Consider the following 21,733-nt stretch of genomic DNA (forward strand, 5'->3'; position numbering starts at 1 on the left):
AGTTCTCTGATCAAAATATAAGATTGATTCTCTTTTTAAAGAATAGAATAAAATACGTTACATTTTTATTTCCTATAAAATATTTTGCAATGGATTTATATACTTAGTTTACTTGTAATGGCTTAACAGTTTTGCTCTCCCTTCTGGCTCTCAACTTTATGGCAGGTTTTATTTTGTAATTATGATCCTACACTTGACATTAAAAGTAAATCACCATTTAGAACAGTTAACTTTACTGATGTCATCATTATATATAAAAAGTCAAAAACAAACACATTATTTTAATTACTCTTTAAGCACTCCATATCTTTCACACACTGGTATTAAAGTAGGCTGTTGGATGGGTACCCGCACTATTTTATTTGTTGCTGTCTTTTTTTTTCTTTTTGGTAGTACAAAGCGGTAATACAGCTAACCGAGCAAAAGGAGAATGTTTATTCTGAATACAGTCTTGGTATTTCAACAGCTATTTACATGTGATTCAAGTTGAGAATACGAGTTCAAAAAGCTGATGAATGCTTCTAAAACTGTGGAAAATATTATCTATATGAAACCTCTTAGATTAATTACATTCCTTGTTGTTTTTTTCTTTTTATAAAGGCCAAATTGTGCTAGCATAGTGATTCCTCTTCTATCCTTTAAAAAAGTACCTATACTTCCCGAATGGACTGAATTGTATCAGTAATTATTATTAGAAAGACAGCAAAACATTGTTCTCTGAATTCTTTCTGACTGGTCCATCAAATACGACATTGACAAGGCAATAACAATTCTGAAGGCTGTGTTAGAGCAATAACAAAACTATAATACTTACATTTGCACATGTGGGGGCTGAAAACGTCCCTGGTTAATGTTGTAGAACGTGAACGCCTGTGTGGGGTTTGAGCTGTACTCATCCACTTCAATTATGAGTCTACTGTGTTGATGCCTTCTAGCGGCCATAATGTGCGACTGGGCGAAAGCCATGCTTGCACTGTGCAGTACAGCTTTTTCAGACAATCATCTGTGCTATCTTTCTACATCGACGGAAGAAGACCATGTTGTCTCCTTACCTCATCAACGTGCTCCCCTTCTGAAACCTAAAAGCAGACTGAAGAGATGGAGCATAACCGTTTGACAGTTAATCTGTTTTGTATTTGCTTTATTTAATGTCAGATGAAGATTTAAAGGGCGTGGGGGAACATTTACAGCTCAAAGAACTCATTACAAATCTTTCCAACTCAGTAACTAGATGAATATATTTTAGTCTGAGTTTGCAGGGAAGGGACACTTGCAAAAGAACACATGGCGCAACATGTTCAAATAGTTAAGACTTTTAAACACAAATTTAGCACCATGCAGTATTGGTATGTCAATTTTAAGGTTGTGTCAACACAATTATTTACTCCCCCAGCCATTGTATTAGTGAATATTTATATCATAGCCCCCTTCAAAAATGTTCAATTGACTGTCTCTGAATGACTAAAATGCAACACATTTTTAAGTTAATTAAAAATCACCAGTTTAAGGCCTGTTTTTCAGTAGTGCTGTGGCATTCATGAAAGGTACGTGTGGTCAAGCTCCCTTGAGATAAGAAATGGGTATCAAAATGGGTTTCCCATTCACATTTCATTATATTATGCCTGGCTTTGTAATAATTTCTAAAGGGTCTCCTAGTGCAGATATGAAAGCTTAAAGTGCTACTGCTCCACTATCACACCTCATATCCTACTGTGAGTTAGTTTAGGCCCCAAATAGAGGATTCATTGGAAAATGGGGTGTTTCACAGCCTTATACCAATAAAAATGTTTTCATTAAGTTTTAAAAAGAAAATCAATTGAAACCATTTTGGATACTCCTCACTATGTATCCAACCCTAGAACAACAGCAATGATTGTTTGGGAAGTGAAACTGACTGAAATGCTAAAAGTAACCACTGAAAATAGCAGAAAGTAAATTAAATTAGCTTTTTGTCTATCCCGTCGCCTTCCCCCCTCTCCCAGTTTTAATAAACTATTTCATGACTGGTAATAAAAGTAAGGCTCTTTTATGAAATTGTTAGTTTTTGTTTACTTATTGAAAAAATACTTTGTTTCAAAGGAACTAATTTTACCATATTCACATTATAAAATAGTTATCATTGAATATATACAGTCTCTGGGCAGTGGTTCTGCAAGTATCTCACAGACATGGTCAATGTATCTCAGTTCCACTCTAATGGAACCACCTCCAAACATGATAGGAAGGCAGTTCATGGTCGGTAATCACTCAGTCCTTTGCCTAGCTATTAAGACTGCCTACCAGGGTGCCAAATCTGGAATTAGTTTTTGTAAGGTGGAAGTTTGTCTTCTGTGAAACTGGGATGAGACCTCTAGTTCATTTCATTACATGGCTGTAAAATGATAACTTGCTGTCATTACCAACCTACAGGGACATAGCCTGAGAATTTAAGAAAAAGAGCATATTTCTTCTTGACTCCATTAGAAATGAGTGGTAAGGAAATAGTAGAAAAATAGCCAAGCAAATTTTGGATTTTAAACACTCTCAGATGCTGTGTGCATGTTATGGAGCAGGCAGCAGAATGGAAGCGCTTGAAAGCAGGAGGAGGGAAGAGAAGAATGATCCTTGTAAGAATAACAGAGTACACATTTTTGGACTTAAGAAATAAGGCCTGACCTACACTTAAAATTTAGGCTGACTTAGCTACGTTGCCCAAGAAAGGGAAAAATCCACACGCCTGAGCGCCATAGCTATGCTGACCTAACTCCTAGTGTAGATGCAACTAGATCAATGGAAGAATGCTACCTGTCACTGTAGGCTGTGTCTACACTATGGGGTTATGGCAGCTAGTAGAGTCCCAGTAGTATAAACAAGTCCTAAAAGATTAAAATGGCAGATATGAGGTCTTGTCCTAGAAGCACTGTATGCAAAATGGTGCATTTTCAAAAAAGTTCATATGGACCATGCATGTCAAAGTCAGAGATTTTATATTGGACCAGCTGCTCTGAATAAACAGACATCTGTTTGAAGTAAACTAATATAAATGGTGATTTTTAGAATTAAATTCAGCACAGTTAGTAATTTGAAATTCCAAAGTGTCTACAAAAGGGTCTTGCAATATTTTATAAAGCATTAAGTTTCAACCAGACCCTGGTGCAGTGTGTAAAAATTTCCCCCATTTTACAAATGGCTAACCCAAGGTTACAGTGAAGCTGAGACAAATATTTTCAAAATTAGGAGCCTAAAGTTGGGCTCCTAAATCGATATTTAAGTACCTGCCTGATCCTGAAAATTGCTGAGCATCCAAAAGCTCCACTGACCTTAGTGAGAGCTGCTGGGTGCTCAGAACTTTTGAAAATATGGCTAAATATGCTTAACTTTAGGCTCCTATTTTTGAAAATCCTGGCCTGAATGATTTACCTAAGGTCACATAGAGAATCATTGGCAGAACCAGTCCTAGACATCAGGAATTCTCATTCTGAGTTAGATGCATTAACTACTTCCTCCTCGCTGGACAAGGTGGACAATAGCACTTGCTAATTCCACTAACATTAGCTGCTTTTGGTAGAATTCATTATACTTTGTTCCCAAACACTGAGAAAAGTGTACCAAATATACTGCTCTGATAGCACTTACTGTAGAAGGGTTTTCATAAGTGAGGATCCAGTGTCTTCACACATGGGAGAGCCTGTGAATCACAGCACTAAGCCAGCCTGCATGGATGCTAGCCAGAGACACTCAGCATGATGGTCACCCTGTAAACAGGCAGAAAATGAGAAGCCAGTATGTCTCACTTGAGAGGAAAAAACTGTGTTCTCATAGCACTACTGAGCCCTCTACCAAGTGACAGCCATACATTGTCCACCCTGGAGACATACAAATTGTCCAGGATAGGAAAGGGAACCAAAAAGCTGGATCTTACCCTCAAAAAAAAATAGCTAGCAATCACATGAACAACTAGTCCTAAACAGAAATCAGAAAAATATAACCACAGTACATAACAAACAATATTAATTCAACAGATGAAGCTACTGTCAGCAACATACACAAATGTCTTTAATCCTTACCTTTCACTCTCTTGATGCCTTGCTGAATAAGTGGCTGGCTGGTTGCTAACATTCTTGGTGACTGATAGAACAAGCTGTCTCCCTCCAGCCTGACTGCTATCCAAACTGACACTAGTCACTCCCCCTTATTTTCCTTTGCAACATTCCTTAAGATTTTTTAAAAATAATTTGAAATTTCCCCCATAACCCAGAACAGGGTGTGACATGCAGTAGGAAAATAATTACCTGCAGCTGTACCATGTAAGTTTTAAAATCACATGCCCAACACTACTAACATACAGCACTAAGACTCAAATCCTCACATCAACACATGCTAACCACTCTCTTCCCCCAGACTTATGGAGCTATGGGATGGCTGCCAGGGAGATACAGAGAAATGTAAAAAAGGTTTCATGAATATGAATATTAAAATAAAAATCACAATCCTGGATGTTAGTTCTTTTTCAATCTCCAACATTTATGATTCTATTAAATGATCTATCCATCTTCTTACCAGTGTAGGAATGTTCTCTGCATAATTATTTTTCTAGGACTTTATCCAGTTTACTTTTAAATGTCCCCAAAGGTCTGATCCAAAACCACTGTACTAAATGGATGTCTTCCCACTGCCTTCAATAGGAATTCCACCACTTCCACTCGGAGATTATTCTGCAATGGGACAACTCATCTATTTGAAATTAGGCACATTCTTAAATCCCGTGCTGAACTGGGGCCTTACAGAACTCATTGTATGGAGTTTTCCTGATTTTGTTTTTTCAGCCCTAAAATTTTCCTTTCTTAATGTCATCCCAATATTCTCTTGTATAGGTACCAAACAAAATAATTCCAGTCCATCCTTTGCATGAGTTATCTTTCCTTTGTTTAATTTAACCTCTCTCTCCTTCACTTTTTCCATTGCAAACCAACATTTCACTTTAATCTCCCTTCCCCCATCCCCACTCTGATTCTTGTTCTGCCTTTTGTTCTTCCTCCAATTCCTATCTTTCCCTGTCCATTGTTCCTCAACTAACTTACTCTGTTCTCTGTGCTACAGTCCCCACTACCACCTATTTTTTGTCAGTCCCATGACAAACATCTGTTTTGAGGCATTCTCATAACCTTCCCAGCTACTGGACAAGAGCCTGGATCCAAATGCACCATGGCTTAAGTACAGTAGTTGTCATCTTAAATAATACTTACTGGTAGGTTGTTAAAATAACATAAGCAGAAGATAGAAATTAAGAAGTAAAAAGTGTGAAGAAGAGATGTATTGTGAGATAAGCTTTGCAAATACATGAAAAGTCCATGAGGCAGAGAAACATATGATGGCTATTCCAGATCATAAGAGCAGCAGTGGAGCAGTTGCAGCTCTTGCACCAACAGTAGTGAGGTAAGGTGAAGAGCAAGAGGGACAAGGCCAGTGGCAGATGAGTGGGAACAGTATAGACAGAGAGAAGATATGTGAGGTAGGCTAGAGTTTGTTCATGGAGAGTCTGAAGAACTGGGATTCGGGGATGCAATTGAGAAAGAAAGTGCAGTAGCAAACGGAGAGGAGATTAAGGCATTTCCATTCAGCTTTAAAACAGTGAAGCCCACATATTTCAGGGAAAGAGGTGCTTAGAAACACAATACGTTCTCTTAAAGAAGTGTATGAGAGTTCATGATAGATAGTACAGTAATACAGTGTGGCTGCTTATGGTGCAAATACATCTTTGATGGAGTAAATAAACTCAATAGTGCTTGGTGGAGAGTTCAAATCTTCCTCTGCACTGCAGGCAAAACTGCTCTCATTGAGTTTGTCTCAGGAATAGAAGCAAGTTACTTGAGATAAGAAAGCAAAAACCTTATTTTTAGAAAAATCCAGTGCCACAGAGTGTTCTACAGTAAGAGTGCCAATTATCACAGTAACACTACTGTAAGATGTAGCATTTGAATCCATTATTCTAAAATACTCTGTTTTTGTTTTAAACAAGGGATGGGTTGATGGAGATAGCCCAGCATTAAAGGAATCTAGTGCTATCAGTAAAGAAACAATTATTTCATTTAATGTGGGAAACAGGCTGGATGCTCTAATAGGTTTTCCCTCTAACTTATAATGTTTACATAATCCTGACATAAACTGGTAAATAGGATCATTTTGCTGCTCTCAGTTCTGCCACCAGGAACTGGATAGATGTTCTTCTACAGGAAAGTTTGCAATTAAAAACTGCTTCAAAGGAATATGTTCTTGTTTGTTTGTTTGCTAAGACAAATGATGACAAAAATGCTGGCAAATCACGACTACTGAACAGTCTCTTCTGGCTGGTTTGAATTTACCTTAAAATAAGAGATCAAATGTTCTCAGCCTATTTATGGACTTTAAAACAAAGGTAGCTTGATTAAATGGCCATTAGAGGCTGGTAGCTGTTGAGGCTGATCATGTACTGTACAAATGTACTTCTGGAACCATTAGGCCTCAAGTACTCCCTGTGAGCCAGTAGTTTGTTGTATAAATGCATATTTAGGGAACTTTTTAAAATGTACATTTTCTGAACTAAGACTATAATGTGTAGCACTGAAATATGCACTTAAAAGTCTACTTTTCCCAATGTGAATGCGTTATGTACCTGCCATTAGTGTCAATGACAGTTAAGAAAGAATGCTGAAAGGAGAATAGATTCCTTGGGGATATTTAAGTTATAATCTGTAGTGTCATTTAAGGTGTTTTCCTCCCCCTGCAAGCTCCCCAAAGATTTCTATGTTATGAATTAGTGATCTAAAAGTTCTATTTAGAAACCTAACCCCATTTTAGGTACAGAAGCACTACATTAAATGGCACCATTAACTTTTTAAGATGTCAGCTTAGTGCTGCTGAAAGGTGCCAGGGTGACAGCCTTGCACACTGAAGTCCACTGCAAGCTTCCCTGAACCCCGTTTGTGTCTCAAGCCTGCTTGGAGAGACCCCTTCTTGAGGGTAAGAAGGGTAGTTCAGACACCATTCCCATTCATTCTATGACCAATTTGGTGTAACTGCTAAGAAGGGTGCTAATTATGGTGATTTTTTGTAACAAGGATATCTCTCCACTGGAAATGCCACTGAGAAGTCATGAGATGGCACAAAAGTTGTATAGTGTAAAAATTTAGAAATTGCTCTCATCACAGGTTTCACAATCCTCAACTGTCAATCAGAGCATATACTTCTATGCTCTGATCCCTTAGGATATAACTGTAGCTATGCTGGCTTAATCCTGTGGTATAGATGCAGTGTACACCAACAGAAGGGGTGCAGGTACACCATCTCCCCAACCTACGGTAACTAGGTCGACAAAAGCATTCTTCCATTGACCTAACTCTATCTACACTGGTGGTTAGGTTGGCATAGCTACATTGCTCAGGATGTGGACTTTTTACTCCCCTGAGCATCACAGCTACGTCAACCTAAATTTTAACTGTAGGCCAGGCCTTAGACTCAAAGTCCTTTGATTCAGGAGCATGTCTAACTGAAATAGATCTCTAGCATCCCTCTTTTTAAACGTCACTTCTCAATGGTGGATTTTGATAGTTTATTGGCGTGATGTCATCCTCATGATCTAACAGGATTTACCATTTCATCAAGCCTATAATTTGTTTCCACAGATCTGAACTGCTTTGAGTAATGTCTGATTTATAATGTGGAAAAATGTGCTTTGGTGACTCAATGAGACCTCTTATTTCACTTTAACTGAAACTACCTCAGCCGTTTTTTAAAAATTCAAATTCTTTCCCCCTTACTTACAAAACAAAAAAAAACCCCAACATTATGTCTTGCTGCTTATAACTACCTGTCATATACTGGGTAAAAAAAATCTTTTACTGAAATTAATTTTCTTCAAATTAGTTTTCCTCCACTGATCACACATACAAGTAAGTTATTGTCATTATTTTAGTTTTAAAGAGCACCGAAGCAATTGTTGGGTGAAACTGTCACAAAAAAGATTGTATGCATATTGTAAATAGATATAAAAGGAGGAAATAAGATACATTAAAGTCTGTCTCCTTTTTAAACTATGCCTCCTTGCCTATTTCTACTGAATTTCATCAATAGAAATATTTTACTTATTGTATGCCACAATTCTGGACAGTCCTGTGGACAGACAGGCAGACAAGGAAGGAAGATGAATGCAGTCAGAATACACTGAATATTAAAATACTTCACCTAAGTAATCTAATAGCTGTACTGATTTAATACGTTTACCGCTCAGAAGCCTTTCAGTATATATCATTTTGAATTATGACTACATGATCGCGCTTTCTAATTCTCTTATTCCAACGCCCACAAAATTGTAGTTGCTTGTTCTTCATTTTACAAAAATTTGTTTCATTTTTAAATTATTAACAGTACAACTTACTGGATCATGTCCTGGGGTACACAAGTACTTGCTCACTTATACTTTTCATTCTAAAATACAAATGCAGCACAATAATACTTCTGTTTCCTCTTCAGACCCTGAAGAGGCTCTATTTTACAATATATCATGAGCACCCAGCACATCTTGGAGATAAGAATATTACAGTGTTTGCATACACAAATGTACTGAGCAAAGAGAAGACGTTTATTGAGACTAAATAAATTATTATAATCCTACATTAGATCTTGACTAAATTTATCCAGCATATCATACTTGGGTAAGGTATTAAAGTGGCCACATTTTCTTACGGGATAAACCAAGTCCTCTTTCAGAAAAAAAACAGTTTTGGTTTAAGGTTGTTTATATTAATCCCAAAATAAATTAGCAGTAGCTAATCTATGTAAGTTAAGTCTAGTCAAGAAAATTTTATATACATACATAAAAGCTGCAAAGCTCTTCCACTACTCTTAAGAATCTCTTTTTCCTCTCCTAATATTCATCAAACTTCATGATATTATTACTGGAAGTTAAGGATATGAATTAAAGAAAAATGATAAACCAAGTCAATACTCAGTTTAAAGAAAAAATAACTGTAAATGTATAAAAGCCATGAAAGCATCAGCAATTTAGTACTGTGATTATTTAATTCTACACTTCACTCTGAAATTTGGTCTGTCATTTTATCCAGCAATTAAGGTATGTTTAAAAAACAAAATATTTTATATTTGAGAAATTTACAAGTAAGTATTAAAACATACATGCAACAAACTAGTACTTGGGATGTCTGGTTTAAACTCACAGTTGAAAAGCTCTGTTCTCAGGCATTCTTTGATAGTCTTCATCCAGACACTGCATCATGTGGGTTATATGATGCACAGTTGGTCAAATCCTGGCCTCTGAACATACATATATACAATTCCCAATGGGCCAAACCCTGTTTGCCTTATTCACACAAGTAACATAACTGACTTCAGTGGGACTACTTACAAAGTAAAGCAAGCAAAACTTGTTCCACTAAGTTGTGCGCACATATCTGAGGGTAGAATATGGCACCCATAAGCCATTGAAGAGACTTTATCTGGTAGTTTCACCTATCTCCCTCACACCAAAATTAAGGCAGGAATGTTACAAAGCCTGCTATTAATAGAAATGCTATAATTTTTAAGTGTTCATTTAAATTTGTTTGTATTTAAGCATTCAAATTCAGTGTTGACAACCCAAACACTGCAGCATTGTGTTCGTGCAAGAGAATTAGAAAGTAAAACTGACCAGTCTATTTCTACTGCTCAAAGTGAGTGAAATGCAAAAAAGTAAGAACAGAGTTTAAACGGGGAAAAGTAAAGTAGAATTTTAAAATTCTCAGGTTAATAACCTAAGGTGCTGGCAGTATTTTTTTAAAAATGATCTAAAATGAAACAATGCTTTTTTAAAACATAGCATTTCTCTGTACTGATAGGTAAATAAGACCTGTACTGAAGATAAAGCGCACTGCCCTATCAACCACTGAGCCAGGTCATCCCCTCCAGCGGTAAAACCTTTGGAAGGAGAAAATCTCCACAGAAATCCCCTCATATCATCTCTATTAGGGGTGAAAGGAATGAGGTATCAGGATTTTCCTATAGAAAAAGCCCAAATGTGCCAGATCCCCAGGGATCTGCTGGAAGCCACAGCCATCCGTACAAAGACCCTGTGTTTACACAGGAGCTGCACTACAGGACTTCTACCAGGGAAAATATATTATGGGCTCAGACCCTATTATCTTCTCCAGAAAGCCTCCTTGGGCTGGACAAAATGTGTATCAGCTTCTGGGCTCCTCCCAGTCCTCCCCCTTTCCCTCTGAACAAACTCCAGATTCACATGGTGCCCTCCATAAGGCCCACAGGAGAGGGGAGGATGCAGATGCAGCTGAGCCCTCTTGCCTTCCATGTCAGAGAGGAGAGAGCTATGCATGGAGGAAACCCGCAGTGAATGCATCTAAGGAAGCTGAGCTGCATTGATACAAATACAAATACACAAGTGTAACAAAATGAAGCTGAAATTTAGGTGGCTGTTTTGTATATTCCTTATGTGTACCAGCATGGCTGAGTAGCAATCCAAACCCGCAACTTCTTCCTCAAGTGAGGAATGACAAGTCCCACTGACGTTAATGGGGCTACTTATGTAAGAAAGGACTCTCAAGACCAGGCGCTATATATAATTCTGAGAAAATAATTTATTAGTTTATGACTGTAGAACCAGTAAGTAGAACTTGTGTGTTTGGGCATCCACTGAAGTCACTGGTATTATTAATTATTAATAATAATTATGTTTATTATAGCACTACCTAGGAACCAACTCAGATCAGGGCCACATTGTGCTAGGCACTGTACAAACATAGAGCAGTAAACAGTCCCTTCCCCAAAAAGCTTAGTCAGCAATGCCACATTAGTTCTTTTACATGGGTCGGGGGAAAGGGGAGTGGATAGGAAGGGATTAGCTGTTACAGAGAAGGCATGGGAAGGGAGAGAGGTTACAGGGACAGAGCAGGTGAGAAGAAGGAAGGGATGGAAGGTAAGATAGGCAAGCATGGAGTAACACTGAGGTGAAGAAACTGGAGGAGGGTGGAGCAAACAGCCAATCAGCACAGGCCAGAGAAAATCCTGTCAAAACTGTAGAAAATATCTGTGTCCGTTGACCACTGCTTCTGCAGCTGCTCTGCTAGATTCAGTCTCTGGCTGAATAGTAAGACTTTCATTGGCCTTAAGAGGAGTTGGACTAGGCCTATAGAGAAGAATTGGGGTAGGAGGTCAGGAAGAAAAGATTCTGCAGAAAAAGTAGCTTTTAAAAATATATTTGCCAGTAACAGTAACCTTGTTATTAATAATAATTCATAAGCTAAAAAAATACAAGACAAGCTTCAATCAGAGCAAATATTTACAGCTGAAATATACAGACCAATACTCCTAAAAATAGGCATTTTAATGGATATCCTGACCCATCCTTACCATATTGATTCTAATAAGTACCTATGTAATTAAATACAATAGCGTATGTTGAAAGAACATTAAGGGCCCAATCCTGCTCCCAGTGAAGTCACTGAATTCAGTGACTGAATGGGGAAATTAAGCATTTTACATGTAGTCAGTGTAATGAATCCATTCCAGATTAGCTGTTACTGGAAGTTACATAGTGAGGGTTAGTTGGTAGTACGAACATAACTTCTGGTAACACATCACATCTGGCACATTTGTTGACAATTTCAACAAGGAGGTCAAGGAGTGAATAGACATAAAGAATAAACTCCTTTACCCCTCTAAAGTGGTCCCTGCAGCACCAGTTGGATATTCATTAGCAGAACAGTTCTGCTACTGTCCATACGGTATCTGTTCTACACAGAAACAGTTGCAGGACTCCATTTCCACTCTTATCACCTTTCACAAGCAGTAAATTCACAACTATTTTACCTAGAAGAACATTAGATCCAAAGCATGGGCTTTTGACAGGGAATAAAGAGGAGAAAATGAACTTTGAGAACTCCCGCTCCTGTATGCACAAAAAAATGCTTGGTTTCAGAGTAGCAGCCATGTTAGCCTGTATCCGCAAAGGAAAAGGAGTCCTTGTGGCACCTTAGAGACTAAAAAATTTATTTGAGCGTAAGCTTTTGTGAGCTACAGCTCACTTCATCGGATGCATGCTTAACATTTCTGATAGACATAATCCAGAATATTGAGGGTTAACATAAAAACTCCATATCATATTCAGAGATAATGTATAGAGTGGTGCAAGATCACCTTGTACTCAGTCAGTACACCCAACTTACACCCAACTCTATTCTATTGTAGTTACACCCAACTCTATTCATGTGTGCACTCCATTCAGAGTCTAACAGTATAAGGTCCAGAACACGCAAGTAGCCCTCACCCTACTTTAACATAATCACGTTCTGTCTCTTCCAGTTCTGACACCAGTGTCAGTACAATATGTGTAAGGGAGTCTCATTTACGCTACCTTACGTATCGCCTCTGAATCCGGCCCTTCATCCTTAGCTTCTGTCAAAGCAAGGTCTGAAAAATGACCTTTATGATTTCTTTTTTATTATTATTGCTAATAATTTGGATGAACATTGCTATTAATGTTCTCAGTATTAAAATTCTCACTATACACTATTTTTCTTTGTTCACTAATTGTTATTGTTTTGTTTGTCTGGAAACAGGATCTGTTTTGATAAATGGAGTACAGTTTTTCTTTGTTTACTATTTATTATTGATTCACCTGTCTGAAAACAGGAACTGTTTTGATAAATGGATTAAATAGTAATCTGGTATCACAGGGTTTAATCTTTTTCCTGTATAATTCAACGGCTAAACTCCTATTGACTTCAGTGTTACAGAACTGTGCCCATAGTGACTTCTTCACATAACTCCGTATCTTCTACTGAAATACGAGGGCCAAAACCAGTGGAACTACTCGGGTGAGTCCAATTTGGAACACAGAGCCCAATTCTGTTCCCAATGATTTCCACAGGAGTAGGAGCACACAATTATTTTGTGACTTTTGAGAGAAACTCCTCAGCATATCACAACAGATATTCCTACAAAACCACACTGTTAGGGGAACTATTTCTCTCAAGAGGCTGAACCGTCCAGAAAGGTTGTGTGCTTTCAGACCTCTAGCCCTTTTTACACTGATACCAATAGCTCCCACACTGAACATGCAGAGTTAAATAAAAAAGCACAACCTGTGTAAATAAGACTAGAGTGTCAACTTTATACACGTATTTGCATTTTCATATGTTTATAACACCATTTCAAATATTTTTAAAATCGCATCTTAATGGAAGGTTCTAAAACATGTATTATAGATTTGCTCTAATCTATCAAGCACATTTGTATATCTTGAAAATGGGCATTTTTCTATGTGTGAACTCATGTAGGCATTTTTTAAAATGGTTATTCTACTTCTAATAAAACCTAACGAGGGAATGGTGTATGTATATATAGTGTACACTCACAGAAAGATAAAAATTACAAGGGTGCTCAATCAAGATTTTTTGCCCTCTGAGACAAATTAAATAAATCACAACAGCAAAGCCAGATAATACCCAATAAATCCATGGCTGAATTACACCATAACTAATGTGTGTCCATCAATTAATGCATTTATAATACATATAAGAATGCCAAGAAAATCCATAGGTAAAATAACAATTCAAAAAGTATTATGCATGCAACACACTGCCAGTGTGTCTGGCACCATGAAACACAGTTTATTATTCATGGTTCTTATTACAAGCTAGTACTCCACTGCAGGATATAATGGCCCCTTAAATACTTTTCTCAAAAGATATATTCTTCTCATAGGAGTCAAAAGCCTATTTTGGGTACATAAATTTAGGATGCAAACTTGTATTTAAAATACATAATAAAATCCTTTGGAAATACTGTTAGTACATGTCAGCAGTAGCCCCTTTCATAGTTTAATAATCTTGATTAGTTATTGATTTATCCACAATACCAAAAACTGTTTTAGACCATATTATAAATTAATCACTTGTTACATTTATCTAACTTTTACTGAAGTTGGAAAAGAATATTAATGGTATAATCATTAGTAGACCCTTTTTAACTATGGCGTAGCGAAGACAGGATTGTGTATAGCAAGTGCATCCTCAACTATTGATCTTCTTGCCAAGCAGTGATGGAATGTTTTAAATCTTAGAAGACAGTATAATTTATTTAAACCAATTTTTTATTTTCCTGATTTAATTTTATATATAATGTACACATACACCGTGTCCTATAGTGACTATGCTATATGCAGTCAATAAAGTTATGTACAATTGCAACATATAAAATACAGTTATTAATGAAGCCACAAGTAGCTAAACAACATCCAAATGTCCATTTTTTCTGTCTCCCCCCCCATAAAAGAATATAGCGTGTAAGATTGTAAACCAAACCACAACCATCTAACATAATAGATGATACCAGAAACAGCCTAATTTCTGAAAAACTTATAGAACGGTTTCCTGCTGGAACAAAACTTTGGAAGGTCACTAAAGCCTCTCCCACCACAAAGGAAACAATTCAACCTCCCCCACCCCTTCGTTTTGCCACTCAAAGGTGAGGGCACAAACAAAGTGAGCAGTGCCATGAAATCTGGGGAGTTCTGCAGCGGGCGGCTGGTGGTATTTGAAAATGGGGTGAAGAAAATGACCCTGAAAGGCCCCCCTAAAGCGCCACTTCCCAGCGAAGTCCAGCCCCACCCCAATGTCTCTGTCTCCAGAGGAGAGGTGGTGCAATGCCCAGGCTGCCCTGAGGAGCCTCCACGGGAACTCTGCAAACAAAAAGTAACTTCCAAGGTGACATTAGGAGACTGGAGCACAGGTGGGAAGGGCTCCTCGCAACCCCTCTGGATCCAGGGCAACCCAGAGAGCGAGCGAGCCCTTCTCAGCGCGCAGAGTGCCAGTCCTTACCTTCAGCCAGCCCTTTCCACCAGCCCAGCAGCAGCCAAGCAGCAGCAGCAGAGCCGCGCTGAGGCAGGGGAAGGGGAGCCGAGAGGATTGCAGCTGCTTTCCCTCCTCTTCGTCCTCCTCCTCTTCCTCTCCCGGGCCGGGAAGCGCCGGGAAGCGCCGAGCAGCCCTTCCCCCCCCCGGCCGGCTGCCTCCCTCCCTCCTCCCGCGCTAGCTCTGGGGCAATTGTTCGTGTGTTTGAAGGGAGCCCGGAGCAGCCCACGGGGCAGCCTGGTTGGGAGAAGCCAGCCCCTGACGCGCTTGGGGGGGGGGAGTTTCCAGACGCTCGCGCGGCGGCGCACCGAGCCCCCCACCCCAGCCCGGCTCCCCACCCCGGGAGGGAGCCGGAGCCTTGGCGCCTGGCTGCCCCCGGCCAGCCGCCTTGCACCGGGGGGAATAGCGCTGCGGCGAAGCCCCCCCCCCCCAGCGCCGCACGCGTAGAGGGGGCTGCAAGGATCCGCCCCCGCCCCTGGAGGGGGGAGGCGCTCCCCCCGAGACTTACCCTCCCCACCAGGGCTGCTGTGAAGAGGCAGCATTAATTATTATTATTTTATAAGCCACCGTCTCCTTCTCCGGCAGCCCAGCCTCCCCTCCCGCTCTTCCTTTGGGGGGGCCGGGGATTCCCCCCTCCCTTCCCGCGCCGCCTCCCCGGCTGCCGGCTGCCCCCCGCGCCAGCCCGCCTCTCCCCGCTGCAGCGCGGGAGACTGGGGGGTGGCCACTGCTCGGCCCCTGTGCTCCGGATGGAGGGAGAGTCAGAGCCCCCTCCCTTCCCACCTGGTGTGGTGATGGGATGGTTTGGGGCTCTCAGGCCCCCCGCCCCCGGCCTCCTCCTGCATGAGGGGCCCCCACCCTTGGGCTGCTTTTGGTGATCACAGGAGCTGGGGAGCTCCCACTCCCAGCTCCGTGGTGCCACTGGTTTAGGGGTGGGAAGGGGAACCGTCTGTGTCCCAGTGCCCCTCTCTCTGGCTGGGCTTGGGGGGCCTTAGGGAGTGGGAATCCCCTGACGCCCTCTGTGTTGTTGGGGACTTTCTCAGGAGTCCTGTCCCAGGCTCGGACTGTCTGAGCCCTGCTCCTCCCTGCAACCCTGCGCTGGGTGGTCCCTGGGCATTGACTAGGGCCAGAATTCCCACCCGATCCCATAAGAACGTCCATACTGGGTGAGACCAATGGTCCATCTCGCCCAGAATCCTCTTCGGACAGTGGCCAGTCCCTTCGGAGGGAATGAATAGAGCTCCCCCACCTCCCCACACACATGCCCTTTGTGCAGATTTAGGATGATGATCTGACACTTATTCAAGACTAAAAAGGACCTGCTATCAGCTCCGGCAAGTGCAAAAATATCCAGTGCTCCTTTCATGACATTTTAAAAAAGTAAGAGGCATATGAACACTGGGATTTCCCCTGGTATCTTTGGCCAAAATTTCCCTCCTTTGCTGGGATGAGCCAAGTAGAATAGTTGCTATCTTGCCACCTTAGGGGTGACTATGTTCCCGAGAGGCACTTAGCAGTTCTTGGGGGGGAAAGACGCTATACAAAATGTAAAATATGTATTAATGTACCACTGAACAAGATGAGACAAGGTCTCTGCCCCAGACTGCTAGTGTCGTGGCTTTCAAAGGTACTGAACATGCACAGCTCCTGCTAGTTTCAAAATCAGGCCAGGAACACACTATGATATATTAATGATCCTATCATATGATATTATAGCTAGAGAGCATGAAAGTTAAATGAATACATAGAGGAGAGACTAATTATTATAAACATATGAAGGGCTGTGATATACAATCTTCTAGTACAGGGGTTCTCAAATGGGGTTGGGACCCTTCAGGGGGTCACGAGGTTATTACATGGGGGGCGTGAGCTGTCAGCCTCCACCTCAATCCCCACTTTGCCTCCAGCATTTATACTGGTGTTAAATATGTAAAGAAGTGTTTTTAATTTAAAAGGGAGAGGGTAGCACACAGATGCTTGCTATGTGAAAGGGGTCACCAGTACAACAGTTTGAGAACTACTGTTCTAGTACAATAAAACCTCGGAGTTATGAATTGACCAGTCAATCACACACCTCATTTGGAACCAGAAGTATGCAATCAGGCAGCAGCAGAGAAAAAAACAAACACGCAAACAAAACAAAAAAAACCCCTCAAATACAGTACAGTACTGTGTTAAATGTAAACTATTAAAAAAATAAAGGGAAAGGTAAAAAAATTGACAAGGTAAGGAAACTGTCCGTGCTTGTTTCATTTAAATTAAGATGGTTAAAAGCAGCATTTTTCTTCTGCATAGTAAAGTTTCAAAGTTGTATTAAGTCAATGTTCAGTTTTAAGTTTTTGAAAGAACAACTATAACATATTTCATAGTTATGAACAACCTCCATTCCTGAGGTGTTCGTAACTCTTAAATTCTACTGTAATTCTAAGCTGAAATAATTCAAACCCCTCCAAGGATACATTGGACACCTGTGCACTGGTTCAAATGTGGCCTACTGGACAATGATGTGTGGTAGCTATGTGGGAATAATTAGTAAATATTGGGGCTAAAATTTTTAAAATAGTTCTTTCCTAAGTAAAGAAGTGGGCAGATTTTCAAGAGTGCTGAGCGCGTCCTGAGAACTGTTGGGTGCTCAGTTCTTGACAGTCAGGCCACCTGTTTAGATCGCTAAATATGAACTTCAGAGACTTACTTTAGACATCTATTTTTGAAAATCTTTGGGTATTTGGTTGCTCCATTTCCACATCTGTAAAATATGAGTAATGTGTACCTTTTTGAAAGACACTAAGATATTTAGAAAAAGTTCTATACAAGTTCTAAGTATCATTATCTATTATTAATATCCTAATAGAAAATTATGGTCAAAAGCTCTAGAAATATTCTAGAATCATCTGTTACCCAATAAGTCATTTACGTATACATTTGCTATATGATTTTAAATTTAATTCATGAGGCTACAAAGCTTTTTAAAAAATGAGCTGCAATTGCCCTTGGTTATGCAAAGAGATTGATCCTTGAAGGTGGAGAAGCTTTTATATCCTATTTTTAAATAATTATTATTGACAGCAGAAATTGCAACATATGGACATGTTATTTATGCAGCAAAAGACAAAAACTGAAGAATTTAATGTGATACAGAAAGATGTACTTATCTAAAGGAAAACAGTTGTGCAAAACAAGAAGTTAATAAGATCAGCAGGGATGGAGAGAGAAGTGGTGGAGCAGTGCATCACTTTATTTTTGTAAAGTTGTTTTTTCTGGCTGGGTTGTCTATTTTGTTAATTGACAATATTTTATGTATAGTTTTATTTAGTTCATTGCCTTATAATCAGTAAGGATATTTATGAAGTAAACAGAGTGCAGGCTTCTGTCACCAAAGGGCCATTGCAGAATGGGATACAGGAGTATTAGTACAGTGATGAATGACAGTCTGTAGTCAAATGTGGGTAGCCAGTGGTGCTTCCGGGATCTGCAACCCACCACTTTTCTGCTACCCTCTCTGCCTCCACCCACTTCCACATCCCTAAATCCTTCACCGACTGCACATCTCTTTTGCTTCCTCAGCCACATAATCCCCTTCTGCCAACCAGCTCCCTCCCTGTAAAGTTGCTGTCATATCCAGTTTCAGATTTGGTATCTGCCAGATATTGACACTTAATGGATCAAAACCAAACAAAAAGCTATATTTGTTGCTGTGATGTTATTGACATGATCTGTGACCATATAGATCATTGTTGCAACCACTGTCATATATTTGCAGCGAATATTGTACAAAGGTTGTTGTGTGAGGTGCCTATGAAGAGGTTATGATTTGATGGTTATAATTATGCTATCTGTACGTGTGTATCATTTTTGTAGTTGAAGTTATGAATATTGGCTATGTACTTGTATCTCAGTGTGTTTGTGAATAGCATTAGTGAAGCATTTGGTCAGCTTCTTGAGAAAGGAATTTTCAAATTGAGTGCCCAATCAAGAAACACTTAACTGACAATGGACCTTGGGAGACTCCAATCCACATAAGAAGTCTTCCTGGGAATGTTCAAGATACTATGTGAGCAATGGCTGCTGCCTGCAAACTGAGTCATGCATGGACATGTGACTTGACCATGTGACTCCAAACTCCATCTTGCTGCTGGGATTTTCCACAGTAAGAACAAAGGGGTGTCCTTCCACAGGGCAAAGAATATAAAATACCCTGGAAACCCCTCCATTTTGTCTTCAATCCTGTTTCTTACTTCTGGAGGAAACTTGCTGCAAACTGAAGCTCTAAGCAAAGGACTGAATGACCCATCCCAGCTGTGGATGTACTCCAGAGACTTGATATGGACCTGCAGTTTATTGTATAACTGCTACAAGCCTGAACCAAGAACTTTGCCATTACTGTATGTAATTGATTCCATTTAACCAATTTTAACTCTCATTTGTATTTCTTTCTTTCTCTAAATAAACCTTTAGAATTTAGATTCTAAAGGATTGGCAACAGTGTGATTTGTGGGTAAGATCTCACTTGTATATTGATGTGGGTCTGGGGCTTGGTCCTTTGGGATTGAGAGAACCTTTTTCTTTTACTGGGTCATAACCATTCGTCCCCATAATGAGTGGTACTGGTGTTGATACTGGAAAACTGGCGTGTCTAAGGGAATTGCTTGTATGACTTATGGTTAGCCACTGGGGTGAGACCGAAGTCCTCTCTGTTTGGCTGGTTTGGTGTGCCTTAGAGGTGGAGAACCACCAGCCTGGGGCTGTGACTGCCCTGCTCTAGGCAATTTGTCCTGAATTGGTACTCTCAGTTGTGTCCCACCAAAAGCAGCATTCTTATAGTTGCATCCTTTGTTTAAGAGTGTATGGGATCATTCTTTCGTGTCAACAAAACCATAGTCAAGCTTGAAAGTATTTTGATTTGGGTCAGTCATAAAATAAGAGATGATGGGAGTTAACAAGTCTTCATTTTCTAACACTAATTTTTAACTGTAGATCAAAATGTTCTGGCTGCCTTTCAGTTGTCCCCACACTGAGTGGAACATCTGGTGTCAGAGCAATTTTTCTGTCTTTGTCCAGTCGTGCTGCTGGATTCTCTTGCAATTTAAAGACTACTGAACTGAAGACGCTGTAGTCGTCTCTCTGTCTGAGCTCACTGGTGGTGGCTTATGTGCAGACCCCTCCCTCTTCTCACTGTCTAATGCCATGGTGATTAGCCAGTGTAGGGATCAAATCTAATCAGATGGCTGGAGTGGCATATTCTGGAGAAGAGCCAGCAGAAAGAGGACTTAGCTTCTTGAGGACACAGTGTGGAGAAAGGGAGACACAACTGAAACATACAACAAACATGAGCGTTCCCTGTTGTGCAAGGAGTGATGTCTGAGGTCTCCTGGTATAACTCCTGTCCAAACTACGACTAATGTAATAATGAAGGCCTACCCATATTGCACAGGAAGGCAAATGGAGAGAGATTAAGATGAGGTGATGTTTGCAGGAAATGATGGAACAGATGGGACCATAGGGAACAATCCTAACATCATTTTATATTTGATTAAATACCTTTTCTTTGTTTTTGTATTAGAGAATCACAAATTGCTATAGAATTCTATTGGACAGCTAAGAAATATTTAGAAATTGTAATTCTGAATATATTTTATGTTGTTTTTTGAAAATAAATTCTATAGAACCCTATTCACTTCATCCCCATTACATTCTATAGGGATTTTCCATAAGAGGATGTTTGGAAAGCACTACATGGAGAATGAAAAAATCATGACTTTTGAGATCTGTAGAGTCACATTTGGGGAGCAGTGGAGAGGCAGAATGAGGAAACAGTTGTCCCTTTGAGCAGTTTTGTGCCCATGTTGCGAGATAGGGAGACTGACAGGTATGCAATACAGACTTTCTTTGCTTAGTATTTTACCTGTCTTGCAATGAAAACTCCAAGCAGATCATTCAGTAAATTGATTGGAAAGTTTCACTGAAGCAGAATGTAAGTACTAGAGAACAGGTCAGAAAATGTCAGTGAAAATGAGATTTTGATGGAAAATGCACACAAACATTTTTCCAAAATATTTTCCTTGTCTGATGATTTCAAACATCTATCTATTCACTGCTAAACTGGTATTCCCCAGTCCTGCAAGCTGAACCATGCAGACAGGCTCAGTGCAGGCACCAGGACCCATCTGTGTGCATCAACTTCGAGAACCGGGGCTGTATTTTGTAACTTTTTATCACATTAACCTTCAGTGAATCATAATGAATATCCCTCGTCATCTTATAGTAATTAAGGGAGTGTTTTCTAGGCAGCAGGAGAATACCACTGTCACAAAAATATGGAAGATTACCCTGGATTTTTTTTTATACTGGTAGATTTATAAAAAGGTTTGCAGAGTGGCTAAAATATTCCACAAGAATTTCTAAGGAGATCTCTTATATATAATATTTGGAAAGTGTTATAATAAATATATAGTCAATACCATACACTAAATTTGGAAGTCGCCTCATTCTCATTATTGTAGGCTGCTCCACTGAAAACTTGGACTGCCTTTTTCAACTAATGGGACTTCTGTTCCATCTGTCCTAGTACTTACACTCCATGTAGTATGAAGATCCAGATAGACTGGATTCTAAATAGGTATCCATGAACTGTAGATAGTAGTATTATATCCCTTCCATTGTATGATACAGAATTTCCCTTTACAAAGTCTGGCACAACCAACATTATCCACTCATAAACATCAAATTGACCTCAGCTGCTAATCGTTACAATTGAAAACCCGTGTGTTATTTCTGCTCCAATTCTGTCTCTGGCATTGTACAAGACACAACAGGTGACATGGTACCTGAGTAGCATATGATCTACATAAAACAATTATACA

The 21,733-nt window shown here is 39.8% G+C and overlaps 1 protein-coding gene across 5 annotated transcripts in view; it reads right to left on the reverse strand.

Annotated features, from left to right (window-relative positions):
• Positions 1-15,438, reverse strand: part of MPPED1 (metallophosphoesterase domain containing 1) — a 94,736-nt gene extending 79,298 nt beyond the window's left edge. For 2 of the 5 annotated variants that reach the window (XM_084636480.1, XM_084636479.1), the window contains exons 1-2: positions 3,616-3,734; positions 815-1,090 (exon numbers count right to left, since the gene is read on the reverse strand). In XM_084636480.1, coding sequence (XP_084492606.1) covers positions 815-966 — 152 coding nt within the window. In that variant the 5' untranslated portion in view covers positions 967-1,090; positions 3,616-3,734. Of the gene's footprint in view, positions 1-814; positions 1,091-3,615; positions 3,735-4,046; positions 4,158-14,846; positions 15,261-15,384 lie in introns of those variants that run through there. The other 3 variants (XM_084636483.1, XM_084636481.1, XM_084636482.1) reach the window with 3 other exon arrangements.
• Positions 15,439-21,733: the final 6,295 nt, after the last annotated feature.

Source organism: Lepidochelys olivacea (genome assembly GCF_965140295.1).
Source record: "Lepidochelys olivacea isolate rLepOli2 genome assembly, chromosome: 1".
NCBI lineage: Eukaryota > Metazoa > Chordata > Testudines > Cheloniidae > Lepidochelys > Lepidochelys olivacea.